This window comes from Hylobates moloch, unplaced genomic scaffold (genome assembly GCF_009828535.3).
Source record: "Hylobates moloch isolate HMO894 unplaced genomic scaffold, HMol_V3 SCAFFOLD_23, whole genome shotgun sequence".
NCBI classification, from domain to species: Eukaryota; Metazoa; Chordata; class Mammalia; order Primates; family Hylobatidae; genus Hylobates; species Hylobates moloch.
Genome location: NW_026652298.1, coordinates 24,834,597 through 24,850,473, shown reverse-complemented (window position 1 = coordinate 24,850,473; position 15,877 = coordinate 24,834,597). Strand labels below are relative to the sequence as shown.

Genomic DNA, 15,877 nt, shown 5'->3' with positions numbered 1-15,877 from the left:
CTTACAATTTCTGATAAGAGTAATTAAAAAATAAATTAAATTTACCTAAAATGAACTTCACTTATTAACTTTTTTTTTCTTTTGAGACAGTCTCACTCTGTCACCCAGGCTGGAGTGCAGTAGTGTGATCTCACTGCAACCTTCAAGTGCTTCTCCTGCCTCAGCCTCCCGAGTAGCTGGCATTACAGGCATGCACTACCACACCCTGCTAATTTTTGTATTTTTAGTAGAGATGGGTTTCGCCATGTTGGCCAGGCTGGTCTCAAACTCCTGGCCTCAAGTGATTCACCCACCTCAGCCTCCCAAAGTGCTGGGATTACAGGTGTGAGCCACCATGCCAAGCCAAATTCGCCTATTTTTAACAGGACTCTAAGGAAATGCCTTATTTTCTCAAAAGAAATATATTCTTCTTAGAAAAATATAACTCACTTTCATCTTAAAATGCAGAAGTTTTTATTTACAACAACAATTGGTAAGCCCCATTCAATATTTTATCAAATATATGTGATCAATTTTCTCAAAATCAATGATTTGGAGTAGCCATCATGCCCCAAGCACCAAGTTTTCCTTGCCTGAATCCCGGCTGGCCGACACACAGCCTGTCCAAGAATACCATATATTCTCTCTTTCTCTTCCTCAGTTATAGTGTCTGGAAGCAGATTCTGAACTTCAGATTTTTCTCTAGGCAGCAGACGAACACCTTCTCCCTGACTATAAAAATAGACAAGTCATCAGTATTTCAGCTACCCAAACTTTACCATATCAGCAGACATTTAAATATCTATTTATGCAATGCATAAATAAACTACACATTTAAACATACCTGGCATTGTCAACCACCTTTCTGCCCCACCTATAAGCCCAGCTGGCCAACGCTGCCCAAGATTTGGCTACTTCAGGTGCCTGTACTGAAGATAGGTGATACAACTGTCCCAAAATGAAGTCAGGTTCTCCAACTCCAATATGCACTGCCAAAATGGACAAAAAAAAAAAAATTATAATAAAAGAACCCAACAATGTTACATTCATAATTCCTAATGACATTCCCATTAGCATTTTAGGTTTTTATCTGCAAGCAATAAAAAGTTCCATAATATTACTGTACATAACTTGATAAGGCACAAATATGAATTATGTTCTCTAAAAGGTTGATATGTTGAAATGAATTCATTAGCTTCCCAAGTAAGATTGTATTATCTCCTGTGGAAGACATCAATGTCTTTCATGACACTGAACATTGTAAACAGTCAGGTGTCAGCTGTGCTGTAGAATGTCTTGCATTATGAATCTGACTGGCTATTTCCTCATGATCAGATTCACTTTAATCATTCTGGCAAAAATAATAAATAGGTGATGAGTATACTGTTTCATTCATACAGACTCATGAAGCAAACATCTTTATTCCCTTGTTAGAGGTGAAGACACTGCCTGCTATAGTGCATCTGGCAAGATGAAGATTTATAATGACAACAAGACATATCCTTTATGAATATCAAGACTCTATCAAAATTAACACCAACGTAAGTAATTAAACTCTTAGGCTTCAGAACAACAAAATTAAGGTATATTCTCATGTTTCAGCAAAGAAAATCATCTCCCAAATTTTCTCTCTAATTTTAAAAACAGGGGAATTGTGCCTTCCACAACAGGCACTCAAACATGCACAGAATCAACTACCCTATCTGTAAGGTATCTTTCTGTTACTAGCACTAGCATCAGAATGGGAAACTTGAATCTTTATATAGTTTCTGTGTTCCACCAATCAATAGGAACAAAGGTAACTATTTTAAATCTTTGTTGCTCCTTCTATTGTGAGGTGAAATTTTTTTATATGAGGGGCAGGATCTTATTGCCAGCAAAAACATCTAAGTCCATAAAAGCAAACAGCCTGGGGGCAGAGTTCAGTGACTTCCAAAATGGCATTCGATCCTAAATATGTTTTAGTTATTTCCCGACAATAAAATAAACTCAATTTCCACAGATATACTTTTTATGGAAAATTATAGCCAGCATAACATTATAAACTTTAAAACAGAAAAAAATATAGCTTCTAAAATTAGTATTCTAAAGCTAATAAAGCAACTCTACCTGTAGATTCACTCTCGATCCGAGGATACTCTTCTTCCATCGTATTAACAGATGGCAGTTCTATTAAAGTCAGTATGTTTTTAGACAAAGTAGAAAGACCTGTGAAGTTCTGTTGGTGCTGAGCTCTGTAAACCTGTTTCAGCTGTCCTGAAATCTCTTTCCATTCTGCCTGGATCCATTTAGCCAGTGTCAGAATTGACTTAGCAACTGCATATTCAGCTTTCGCAGACTTGCAGAAAGATATGGCACAAGAACTCAACATTTCCATTGCATGTGTTGACTGGCCTACAGAAAACCACAAAGTCAGAACTTAGAACCTTTAAAAGCAAATGATGGAGGGAGGCACTTGGATTAGGAAACAAACAAAAATGCAAATGACTGACATTATTTCAGTGTAAAATAATCAACTTAAAAAAAAAATAGAGACAGGACCTCACCATGTTGCCCAGGATGGTTTCAAACTCCTGTGCTCAAGCAATCCTACTGTCTTAGCCTCCCAAAGTGCTGAGATTGCAGGCATGAGCCACTATGCCCAGCCAAAATACTAAACTTTTTTTTTTTTTTTTTTTTTTTTGAGACAGGGTTTTGCTCTGTCTCCCAGGCTGGAGTGCAGTAGCACAATCAGGGCTCACTGTAGCCTCAACTTCCCAGGCTCAAGCAATTCTCCTGCCTCAGCCCCTCAAGGAGCCGGAACCAAAGGCATGTTCCACCACACCCCCCTAATTTCTTTGAATTTCAGTTTGGCTGAGGTTTCACTCTGTTGCCCAGGCTGGTGTCAAACTCCTCCTAAGCTCAAACAATCCTCCCATCTTGGCCTCCCAAAGTGCTCAGATTATAGGCACGAGCACCTGGCCCAAAATAATAAAGTTAAAAAAAACAAGTAAATTCAGCGATCAATGATCTCCGGAAATACTTCTTACTTTAATACATTGCAACAAAATTCTTTTAAAAGCACAGAATTATAAAGGTAAGTCAGTAATAAGCAACTTATTATTCAGGATGCAAATGTTCTGCAACAGCTGGAGATGATCAACTTTCCTATTACCACCTTATACCATACATACACAGTAACATTCATATACATGATTTTTATTACACTCATGTATTAACCATAATTAATTTTACTAACCTGCTGTATATAGCAACTTGGTTTTTTCAATATCAAGTTCGGGCCCCCATTTTTCATCCACTTGACCTTGGGTTGATAGTTTCTTAAAATGTTGGACTAAATCCTGTGCAGTGGTGGTCTTTCCCAGCTGAACTTCACTGCACTGTGCCAGCAGTCTTGTTGCAAGGGACACATTCCCTCGTTTTCTAGCAAATTTTGCTGCTGTTAGACCTAATTCCATGAGATGGCTTCTAATTGGGACTGTTTGTTCTGAAGAGAGGAAAACGTTTTATTAGTCCCTAATTTGTCTAAACCAGACTGCATGGAAACATGGCCAAAAAATTATTCCCCAACTAGTCCTCTTCTGCACCACCTCCTGAAACAAAGATAACTCATCCTCAAATCCCTAGCAGCTAGCACAGTGCTTGAGATACAATGAACAGGTTTTGCTAAATTAAATGTATACAATGAAGTAAAGTCAAGTCATTCATTTCAAGAAATTTCTTTTTAGTTTCTGAATCTTTGGCAAAAAGCCTGGGCCAATGGGTAGGCGAAGAAAGGAAGCAGGGAAGGCTAAACCATCCCCCCACACTTCTTCTGTAAGTACTCTCTGCCCTTCAACCATTCTCTTGGTTTTCTTCCTACCTTGCTGAAGAATCCTCAGTCTGTTTCTCTTCCATCACTCATCCATTAAACACCGGTGCTCCTTGGACTCAGTCCTAGGCTCTCTACTTTTCCCACTGCATACTCTCCCTGGACATCATCATCTCTTCCTGCGTCTTCAATTACCACAGAAATGCTGACAACCGCTGAATTTTCACCCAGACCTGATATCTGAATCCCACCTGCCAACTGGTCATCTACACTCTATTTATTTCAAGAGTGCTTCCACTAATGTCAGTCAGGCCAAATGGAGTTCATTTTCCACCACCCTCCAAATCTTTTACTCCCTTTTTCCATTTTCCCCTTGTCAAGGAAGGGCACAGGATCAGCCGGCTGCCTGTGAAAGTACTTGGCCACCATCACAGACTTTACTTTCAACCCTCATGGCCCATTTGCTTTTTCCTTTCCCTGCTGCCACCCTAGTTACCCTCTTTAGCAGAGACTTCAGCATAACTTAGGTCCCTTTGCCCCCATTCTTATACTCTTCTAATCCATTTTCCAACTTGCAACTGAAGTGATATTACGCGAAGGGTAAATCTGAACATTTAACTTCCCTGCTTAAAAGCCTCTGATAACTTCTCACTGCCATTCTGACAAATCCCAAACTCCTGAATTCGGCTTGTTACCGATGCCTTCCAGCATTCGATTCCAATCTCAATCTCATCCAGCGCTCCATCTCTTCCTACTCTCTCTTAGGTGAACTGCGTCATCTAAGAATCATTATTTTCTCGGCCTGCACACATGTTTTTTCTAACCAAGTCAGCCTGCCTTCTTCCTCATCTTTATCTTCCTTAACTCTTAGCTTAAATGTTACTTCCCCACAAGTCTTTTTCTGATTCCTAGGATTAAATCAGTGCCCTCGTTATTTGCTATTCCTTGTTGTGGGTTTGTTTTTTTAAGACAGGGTGTCACTCTGTCACCCAGGCTGGAGTGCAGTGGCATGATCATAGCTTGCTGCAGGCTTCATTTCCCAGGCTCATGCTATCCGCCCACCTCAGCCTCCTAAGCAGCTGGGACTACAGGCACATGCCACTACACCCAGGTGATATTTTTTTCTTTTTGAGATGGAGTCTGGCTCTGTCACCCAGGCTGGAGTGCAGTGGCGTGATCTTGGCTCACTGCAAGATCCGCCTCCCGGGTTCATGCCCTTCTCCTGCCTCAGCCTCCCGAGTAGGTGGGACTACAGGCGCCCGCCCCAACGCCCAGCTGATTTTTTTGTATTTTTAGTAGAGATGGGGTTTCACCGTGTTATCCAGGATGGTCTCAATCTCCTGACCTCGTGATCCACCCGCCTCAGCCTCTCAAAGTGCTGGGATTACAGGCGTGAGCCACCGCGCCCGGCCCACACCTGGGTGATTTTTTAAATTCTTCTAGTAGAGACAGGGTCTCGCTATGTCGGGTCGCCGTGTTTGATGTCAGTTTTCCCTGCCAGAATCTACAATCTCCTTGATCACCATTATATCCCAACGTAGAGCACAGTACCTGGTACAAAGCACATTTGATCAATACTTCCTGAATAAAGAAATAAAAATGAAGAGGAATAGAGTTCTGTCTCTAAATATAACTGCTGGTTACTGACTTTTCTTCTCAATTTAAAAACTTACGTGATATAAAAAAAGGACTGGTTGGGCAGTGGTGGCTCACACCTGTAATCCCAGCTACTCCGGAGACTGAGGCATAAGAATCACCTGAACCCAGGAGGCAGAGGCTGTAGTGAGCCAAGATCGTGCCACTGCACTCCAGCCTGGGCAACAGAGTAAGATGGTCTCCAAAAAAAAAAAAAAAAAAAAAAAGAGGACTGGAAAGGAGATAAGGGTACTTGTGAAGCCCTATTATATGACACGCTCTGTGCTAGGACTTTTATATATCTTGTCTCATCTCTTCATCTCATATAATCCTTACAAGTATCTCAAAAATGGGGAAATCCCCATATAACTGAAAAGGAAAGCAGTTCAGAAGTTCACTGATTTGCCCTAAGGTTCCTCAATTTGCAAACATCAGGCCAATGATCCAACCCCAGGTATGTTTGGCAGTGAAGGACCAGTTGAGTCACAGCTGCAAGTAACCACCCTGCAGTACAACTCCCTCTCCCTATCTTGGCTGTTAGCTTACATTGACATTTAACACTCAAATTTACTCAGTAACACCAGCCATCATGTTTTCCACTAAAACTCCACAGCATTCTGGCAACTTTTCTATTTTAGAGCAATAAACTGTTAGCATCCCTTTGACATATAAATATTTATACAAATAGTAATTCTCCAGCCATTCATTTGGAGTATTTAAAACTCAACATTCATAGTACATTTTATGTGACAAGGAACTTATGTTCAGAACACAAAAATAAGTCTTATGTCTTCATTAAAAATGGGTGAAGAATTTGAACAAACATTTGCAAACTAAAATACAAATGAAATACACTCAACATCATTAATCATCAAGAAAATGTAAATAAAATTGTAAGATAATCACTAATAATCACTACATATGCACCACAGTGATTAAAATTTTTTTAAGTTAAGCCACGTGACCCAACAAGGCACATTCACTCCAGAGAAACACAAATATACATCCATTTAAAGACTTGCACATGAATGTTGAGAGCAGGTTTATACTGAATAGTACAATGTGAAAAAACCCCAAAATCTATCAAAGGATGAAGGGAGAAATAAACTGTGGTATATACATACAAAAGAATATTACTCAATAATAAAAAGGATTGTATTCCTGATACATGCAATATGGGTAAACCTTAAAAATATCATGATGAGCAAGAGAAGCCAAACACAAGAGAACATGTTATGATTTCACGTACACGAAACTTTAGTAAAGACAAGTCTAATCTATAGTGACAGAAAGCAAATCAGTAACTGCTGACAGGGGCAAATGAAGAGATGATCCCAAGGGAACCTTCTGGGGTAAGACAGTGTTCTGTATCTTGATCGTATTGGTGGTCACACAAGTGAAGACATGTTAGAACTCATCAAACCATACACTTAGAATGTGTAATATAAACCTCAATAATGCAAAATTTAAAAAAACACCTTTAATTTTCTCTTAAAAAAAAAAAAAACACTTACCTTTGATTTTCTCCAACAACTGATTCTGGTACATAGTATACCTTAATGCCTGCATCCATGGCCTCACGTCATGCTGTTTACATGAACGTAAAGCTTCACTGAAGAGTGGAATAAGACAGTCCTGCCAGAGAAAAACCAAAATTACTTAACATAAAACAGGCTCTTGATATGTTTGCAGATATATAGCAAGTCTTAAGTCCAAGACTGCAATATAGTTTGGCTACTTCAGATTGATTACAGTAGTTTTATCTATTACACTATACCCTTACATCATTTATCTTCTACTCACAAGAGGCAAGCACACAGTAACAGAAAGCCTTTTGTTTTGAAGGGAAATTTTCTTCAGAATATTAAGTCTAATTTATCAATATACTTAATAAAGCACATTACAAAAAAAAAGTCACAGCACATTTACTATAAAGCAGACTGCTAAACTGCAGAAAAACATTACAACTAATGCTTTATAATGAAGTTCTTGAAGATCATCATTCATTCAGAAGCTCCCATCTCTGGTTGAACTTTACCCCATTTGGGATGAAGAGGAGAGATCTTTGGTTGCAGCAAATCTAAAATTTACGTAATCTGCCTAAAGGAACTGTCTTTACATACACCACCTCCCACCCCAAAAATAGAAGAAAAAAACTGAGCAATTTGCCATCCTTGAGATTATCTCAGGTTCTTCCATCTGCCCCATTGTACTTCCCAAATGAAAGACTGCCTGAAAACAGCATGTTAGATTTCTGGATTTACTAGTTTGCCCAACTACAAATCCTATTTCAAAAAACTCAAAAAATAAGGTCTTTGTTCTACAGTAATGGCCATTAATAGTCATAAGAATGTGCTTGTAAAAATATACAGACCTCTGTTGAAAGTCTGTTAGAAACTGTGTTCTCCAAAGCAGATGAGCAATACAGCTGCAAGGTACTTAGAACTGGCAAAGACTGTGAAACTGTTAAAGTAGAAAGTCTCAGGGGTCCAATAGCGATGCGGGATGTTTGCTTCAAGTACTTTACCACATTTCTGAAAAAAATATTTACTGTCAATAATGAAAATTACAATTCATAACCACTCAAAGAATAAAGCAATTGATAAGATGCTATCAAACTGAAATCCAAAGTTAGGGGGAAGTAAGAGGAGCGGCCTGCTCTATAATAAAATGATATTAGCAAGTCAAGACATTTGCTTTTGGGGATTTTTACATTTTATTTCATTTCAACCTCCATTTATGTTGGCAAGCAGCATTCATATATCATATGACTTCTACAACTAAAAAGAAGCTATTAGCACTAGTATTTAGTAATCTAGTAACTCTCCTTCCAGCCCTCTTCACCCCATGTATGTTTATCACATGATATACACAATGTACATTTACCTCCCTAAGAGTAAACTTACTCAGTTATAGACTGCCACTTCTGATCTTGTTCTATCGGGTTTAAAGCAGTTGCCAAACAAACAGAACTTCTTAACAATTGAACTTCAATGGATTTCTGAAGTTCCCTTGGATCTGGACTTAACATGTTAGGAAGCAGTTTTTTCATGTCTATGGAAGTTAAATAAAATGTCATTAAGTTAATGTGCTTTTATTATAAATTTTGATTTATGTTTGGCATTATTAAAAACTAATCACCAATGAACAGCTCCTTTCATATTTAAGGTAGTTAAACACTATAAGCATTACTGAGAGCTATATAAAAATCATACTTCCTACAAAATTACTGTACCTCAGACCCCTAAAAAGCAGTTGCCTTCAAAGGCTCAAAAATCAGTAAGTCGAGGCCAGGCGTGGTGGCTAACGCCTGTAATCCCAGCACTTTGGGAGGCCAAGGTGAGTGGATCACGAGGTCAGGAGTTCAAGACCAGCCTGGCCAAGATGGTGAAACCCCGTCTCTACTAAAAATACAAAAAATTAGCTGGGCACAGTGGCAGACACCTGTAATCCCAGCTACTCAGGAGGCTCAGGCAGGAGAATCGCTTGAACTCAGAGGGCGGAGGTTGCAGTGAGCCGAGATCGCACTACTGCACTCCAGCCTGGGCAACAGAGTGAGGCTCTGTCTCAACAAAAAAGAAAATCGGTAAGTCAATCTACTATTTAAGGGGACAAATCTAGACCTGCATTAGCAAATCTTGCTCAATCCAGAATATTCATTAAACTTTTTAATAACATTTTATAAAGTGTTCCATTTGTGATAAAGAACTTAATGAGCCACATCAAGATGAAAATCAAGAAAAATATTTAGCTGAAACACTACTTTGTCCTTTGTCAAACAAAATGGCTAGATAAATCTCAAAGTATTAAGGTGGCCGTTTTTTTTATTTGACTTAACTGCTTTTCATTTCCCAAATCAAACATAAATAGGGCAGCCCTAAATTTGTTGCTTCACATGGGATTCTGCCCCCCCCAAAAAAGTAAAATAACTTCCAGATTTTCCAGTAAAATATACTAAGCCATATATTTTGTGTAACTTGTCCATTAAAATAACTTTAAAACTATTTTCTCAAATACCTATTTTTTCTTTTGATCCTCCAGCAAGTAGATTGATATTTTCTCCTGGTAACAATTCTAATTGCTCGGTACATTCAACAAATTTTCCAGACTCAAAGCTGCTTAATGATCTGTAATTAAAATATTGGTTAGCTTGTATTCCTACGCAGCCTGTGGAACCATTTAAAAAAACAAACAAAAACAAAAACAGAACAAATTCTAGGAAGACAGCAAAGTACACAGCATTTTTCTGACAAAATTCCTTCCATGAGGATGCCATTATTTTGGTTTTTATGTTGAAGATGTGACTACCATTTAATTAGTACTCAAATTGGAGTGGCAAACCAGAAAGTCACAGCTACAGACTTTCAGTGGAGCTGACTCGCCCATGTCTCCTTCCTGTTTTCGTGTGTTGCAGCCTGTTCTCTTCAGAGCCTAATACACTGACAGTAGACCTCTGCAAGACAACTGTGACACCCAGTTCTCTCCAAGCTGCCGGTGAGCTCCCTGTGCAGCCTCACTCCTCACCTACAGCATGAGCCCTTGCAACTCTCCCAGCATCACAATCTTGTATCTCAGTCCTGGCTTCTTTCACTACTGGCATCCCTCCGTCTCTCCCTTTTTCACCTATTTCTCTTTTTTCAAAGAATTCTTCTCTTTCATCTGCTTATATGAAAAATAATGACACCACTGAAATTCTTTCCTGTAGTCCTGCAGCATCAATGCCAGGAAGACAGGCCTCATCCTCCCAGCTTCTATGCTGCTCCTTTCAGATCCCTCACCCTGTCCCCATTTTCATGACACAGGCTCTCCAGCCAGGAAGAAGACACTGTTTCTCATTCTCTCTTTTCCATCTTTGCCTGTCCCTCTCGCTGTGTAACTTCCCTTATAACTCAGCCTGAGGCCAGTGCTAGAAAGGCACATCACCTGACTTATTCTGTGCCTGATTCTACCTAGATCAGTGCAACCACCGGCTTCTCAGGAGGACCCTTGAGTACTGGGCACTGATGAACTGCTGCCAACACATTCATCATTTCTGCCATTAAAAGGTCCTAAGTCCTCTCCTGTGGCAGGTTCCCCAAGTCCTCACTATGCTCTATAATGCCCTATGCTTTCAGCTAATGACTCAGTCCTCAGAAAAACAAACAAATAAACAAAAAAACACAGGCTTTAATTTCCTCTACCCCTACCCCCAATCCACCATACACTGCCGAAATTCTGTCTATATCAACTTTGACTGCTTTCCTTGAGGCATAGAAAAGGTGAGGGCCAGTTAATCTATCAATGTTCTTTCTCCTGTTTCTTCAACCTCTGCTTTCTAGTGGCTCCTTCCCCTTGGCCAAAAGAACATAATCTCTCCAACATTTAAAATAAACATCTCATGTTTCCCTCCAGCAACAGCTTCCTATCCTCGACTTCAAGAAAAACTCACTGACCAAATAACTTACCTCAAGCTTTTCATTTTCAAATGTCTCTACCACTCAATAGTATTCAATCTAGCTTCTTCTGTCTCTCTACAAAACTCTTTTTCCTTATAATCCCTAGAGCATCTGACAAGGCTGACTACTCCGATCTGGACGTCCTATATCTAGGACACTTCCCTCCTCAATGTCCTGGTATTTTTTTGAATGGCTTCCTCTTCTACCCTTTCACAAAAATGCTAAACTAGGATTCTGACCCAGGCCTTCCTTCCTCTTCACTCACTATTCTCCAGAGGCTTCTCTCTGGTTTGGTTGCTTATAAAGGCTCTAGAGTACAGAGACTGAAAAGGAAAGAGGGCCTTTTCTGTGTACTAATGATCTGCAAATCTCTCAAGCTTAGACTTTCTCCTTAGTTCCAACCCCAGTTCTTAACAGCTTACCCAACAATCTCATCTGCACATTTCATTAGAAATCTTAAAACATGGCTTGTTCTCTGTGTGCTTCTACTCCAGTTAATAGCATTGTTTCTCTTCCCTGTACCATTGCCCCCACAAATTAATGGTCTCCATGCTTCCATACTTGCCCCCCACCTCTAGTCTCTTCACCATTGCAGAATGAACCACCAAGTTAGATCACAACAGTTCAAATCCCACCTGAAACTTTCAGTCTTACTAGAATAACAGCCAAAGTTCTTTTCTCAGTTCCCAGCTACTTCTCTGCCCTTATATCCTACTGTTTAAGGCGCTTCTAAACACACAGGCCTCCCAGCTATTTCCAGAACACTCCAAGCCCATCATTCTCACATCAGGTCTAGGACCAAAGGGCATCCTGATGGGCATGCCTTGACCTTGTGTCTTCCCTCCCAAGAAGGTCAGCTTTACCTAACTGCTTTCCTTACGGCACAGAAAAGGTGAGTGAGGTCCAATTAATCCTTCTATCATTATTCTTTATCTAATCTTTGCTTTAAAAGGTTGGAATTTGTGTCTGTTTTATGTGCTCCCTGGGTCATAGTACAAGCTCAGTGAAGCAATTACACATTAACCCATTTAGCAGTAGAAGGCAAGGGTATCAGACAAAGTCTAATGACCTTTATCTTCCCAGCCAAGTGTCTGCAACAGAGTGAGTGCTCAGTTTTGAATTACAGAATAAAAGCACAGAGAAATGAGAAGAAAGTTTAATTTACAGATGTTCACAAACTCTGTCCTCATTAGAATAAATGTTTTTGATATATTCAGACCTCATTTAGAAACAAAGCCATCAAATGTGATAAATGTGATTCTTTCTAAAGCAGTACAAATTTTTCTTTATATTCACTCTGGCATAATCTTCAAACTGTATTAAGATTTTAGAATGACAGGTTCTGGAAATTAATACCAAATGACTATCTCAGCAGTGTTTTCCCATTATACAAATACCTTCCCTCACCTCTGAGGTCAGTTTCCTGTCGTCATTTTCATAATGGCAGTAAGTTAGAAATATAACCATTTTGTATTACTACAAATGATCAATTTTAATATTTTTTTGCCATAGGAAAATCATAATAGTTATTGGAAATTTGTTTTATAACTGGAAAAAGAAAGCCTTACTTTATATAGTTGAAGTCAGCTTTCAGGTTGAGGGAAGTGCTACTGGTACTCTTTTTCAAGTCATGGATAGCATTCTGCCATTCCTGCACAGCAGCCCAATCCGCAATTGAGATGTAGCACTCACATGCTTTATTTCCTAAATAATTTATAACCTCAGGGGAAGAGTCAGTTGGTTTGGACAGCACAGTTTTTCTGGATTCACCTGAAAGTATTTTATAAAATAAGAAGAGAGAGATTCAGATTAATTAGAAATATTTCAAAGAGCACAGAAACCTAAAAACATAAAATAAGATCATCAGTACGAAATATATTACTATAACTTTTGCTTTATTTAAAAATACTGAATGCTCACCATTCAGAGAATGTTTCGGGCTGGCACTGTTACGCCCAGCATTGGCTAAGGTGAGCACCGATTTGTCAAAGCTGGAGATGCAGCAATCAACACCTGTCATGGCACACAGGTGTTCCTGATACTCCACAGAGGCCTTTTCAAACCTGAAAAGCAAATTGAAGCAGTCTTATTTATTTATCTACTTACTTACTTTTTTTTTTTTTTTTTTTTGAGACGAAGTTTTGCTCTTCTTGCCCAGGCTGGAGTGCAATGGCACTATCTCAGCTCAATGCAACCTCTGCCTCCTGGGTACAAGCGATTCTCCTGCCTCAGCCTCCTGAGTAGCTGGGACTACAGGTGCTCGCCACCATGCCCGGCTAATTTTTTTGTATTTTTAGTAGAGACAGGGTTTCACCATGTTGGCCAGGCTGGTCTTGAACTCCTGACCTCAGGAGTGATCAGGTAATCCGCCTGCCTCAGCCTCCCAAAGTGCTGGGATTACAGGCATGAGCCACCACGCCTGGCCTTTACTTACTTACTTATTTTTTGAGACAGAGTCTTATTGTCACCCAGGCTGGAGGGCAGTGGCATGATCATGGCTCGCTGCAGCCCTGCCCTCCCACGCTCATGCAATCCTCCAACCTCAGCCTCCCAAGTAGCTGGGACTATAGGGACCCACCACCACACCCGGCTAAAACAAGGTTTTGCTATGTTGGCCAGGGTGGTCTCAAACGCCTGGGCTCAAGTGATCCGCTCACCTCAGTCTCCCCAAGTACTGGGATTTCAAGCGTAAGCCACCGCACCCAGCCCCAAAGGAGTCTTATTTTAAACACACATATCTCATTTCCCCCCTCCCACGAAAAATGGTGCAAGAATAAACTGAGCTAAAACAGTGAGTTGACTATGGTGGGGGGAAGTTTGATGTCTTCCTCACAACTATGAAACTAAATTTAAAAGTGATTAAATGTTTAAAAAAAATGTAAGTATAAAAGAACTAGTGGAAAATATTGATAAGTAACTGATGTCAGTGTGTGGAAAGGCTTTGTAGAAGGATAAAATGCAAGAAAAGATGCACAAGTAACAAATCTAGATGCATAATGCTGAAATACAACATTAAACATTAAAAACAAATTATAAATCAAGAAACTGGATAGCATCAACAACCTTAGTATTTAATAAAATTTCACAGATTAACACAGGAAAAATTGAGGCCATGAAGACATGATCCATGTTTTAAAAAATCACAAAAGGTCACTATATGGGGCAACTTCTACTATTAGTCATTAATAAATATAGAAATGTAAAGTACAATAACTATTTTCGCTGATGGTGGTGGCAGCATTCTTGTTTCTCAGTGACTCTCAGTATCCACAAAGATGAAGGGAAGGGGGTACTCTATTATTAAGGGTGTAAACTGCAGCCATCTTTCTCCGTAAAGTAACTTAGCAATAGAATATATCATAAGACTTATGGTTTGGCAGCCTTTCTTCTAGTAAATCAGTTTATGAGAATGGATTCCAAGAAAGTAATCAGAAATATAAGGAAAGATATTAAGTGCTATGGTACATTTGGTAAAAACATATCAGAAACAACCTTAATGCCCAACAGTAAGAAATATTAAATTATGATACACTCATAAATACAAATCTTCATTAAAAATAACACTGTAGAATATTTAACATGGCAATTTTTTTTTTTGAGACAGAGTTTCGCTCCTGTTGCCCAGGCTGGAGGGCAGTGGCACAACCTGGGCTCACAGCAACCTCTGCCTCCCAGGTTCAACCGATCCTCCTCCCTCAGCCTCCCAAGTAGCTGGGATTACAGGCATGTGCCACCACACTCCGCTAATATTTTTTATATTTTTAGTAGAGACGGGGTTTCACCATGTTAGGCTAGTCTCAAACTCCTGACCTCAGGTGATCCACCTGCGTCGGCCTCCCAAAGTGCTGGGAATACAGATGTAAGCCACCGAACCCAGCCTAACATGGCAAATTTCTTTTTTAAATATTGAGTGGGAAAAACAGATCATAAAACCATGTGCCTATCTACACTGCTGTTTTGGTGAAGAGTGGAGAAAACGACATGAAAGAAAAAAGAATCACAAAGCATATGGATATGGAAGTATGGAACCACAAGAGGACACACACCAGAAGTTACTACAAAAATATGGAAGTAGGAGCAGTTCTTTTATTTTCCTAAATTCGCAAGATTTCATTAAACTAACATAAATGGACACAGAATATTATGGTACAAGCTCCTCCACCTGGAGGAAGCAATGAGTCTGAATGTAGAGTTCACAGGACTAATGAGCAAATACTCTGACAATAAGGGGTAATTTGTATCAGACTCTGAGGGGGAAGGAGCTCAACTAGGGATCAAGTTCAAAAGCATTTATAAAACAACTGACAGGTCTTGTTTTACAGTGTGATTTGTCACTAATTCTTAAGTAAGAAAGGCACTCAAGTATTGCTGCTAACTAAAGAACAAACTGAAGATGCCTCCTGGTGAAGTGATTTATAGCAAGCTTCAATGCTGAAAGCAAAGCTGTTTTAAGATTTGGCTACAATGTCAGTGAGTAATACAAAGAATTTAAACATAAAGTAATTCTATCACCCATTTCCTTCCCTCCAACCTACCTCCCTTCAGCCTGTTGGGCCACTGAGTTAATCCACAGAAGATTTTTTCCAACAATAGACGATGACCAGACAGCAATTCCCTGTATAGCTTCAGGACAATGAAGTTCACATAGTGCTTCTACCACCATCATAATCGTTACTTCCAATTCATTCCCCTGAAAACACATTCAGAAAAATTAGTCACCTAATACCATTAAAACATAAATCCCTATAAAATTTACAGCTGATCACAGTCTGTGCCTGCTTAAAGCCAAATGTATTTAACAATTATTTTCACAATTTTTACCTTATTTAGCTCAGAATTCTTGAAAATGTTACATATAAAATAGCCACAAAGGGTGACTAACAGAACCTTAGCAGCACATGGATGTTTGTACCCCAACTCCAAAGTTACCCAAACATTTAACCTGTGACCTCTGTAGGAATAAAACATGGCGTAAAAAGAAAGCAAAAATTAAATATAAATAAACAGGAATTAAAGA

At 39.3% G+C, this 15,877-nt stretch overlaps 1 protein-coding gene across 3 annotated transcripts in view; it reads right to left on the bottom strand.

Annotated features, from left to right (window-relative positions):
* The window catches only part of SMG1 (SMG1 nonsense mediated mRNA decay associated PI3K related kinase), a 112,942-nt gene that overhangs the window by 37,257 nt on the left and 59,808 nt on the right, over positions 1 to 15,877 (bottom strand). For all 3 annotated transcript variants that reach the window (XM_032144649.2, XM_058434243.1, XM_058434244.1), the window contains 11 exons: positions 15,396 to 15,550; positions 12,781 to 12,923; positions 12,429 to 12,630; positions 9,443 to 9,552; positions 8,332 to 8,479; positions 7,800 to 7,959; positions 6,940 to 7,060; positions 3,218 to 3,466; positions 2,089 to 2,373; positions 824 to 968; positions 573 to 711 (listed from right to left, as the gene is read on the bottom strand). In XM_032144649.2, coding sequence (XP_032000540.1) covers positions 573 to 711; positions 824 to 968; positions 2,089 to 2,373; positions 3,218 to 3,466; positions 6,940 to 7,060; positions 7,800 to 7,959; positions 8,332 to 8,479; positions 9,443 to 9,552; positions 12,429 to 12,630; positions 12,781 to 12,923; positions 15,396 to 15,550 — 1,857 coding nt within the window. The remainder of the gene's footprint in view (positions 1 to 572; positions 712 to 823; positions 969 to 2,088; positions 2,374 to 3,217; positions 3,467 to 6,939; positions 7,061 to 7,799; positions 7,960 to 8,331; positions 8,480 to 9,442; positions 9,553 to 12,428; positions 12,631 to 12,780; positions 12,924 to 15,395; positions 15,551 to 15,877) is intronic.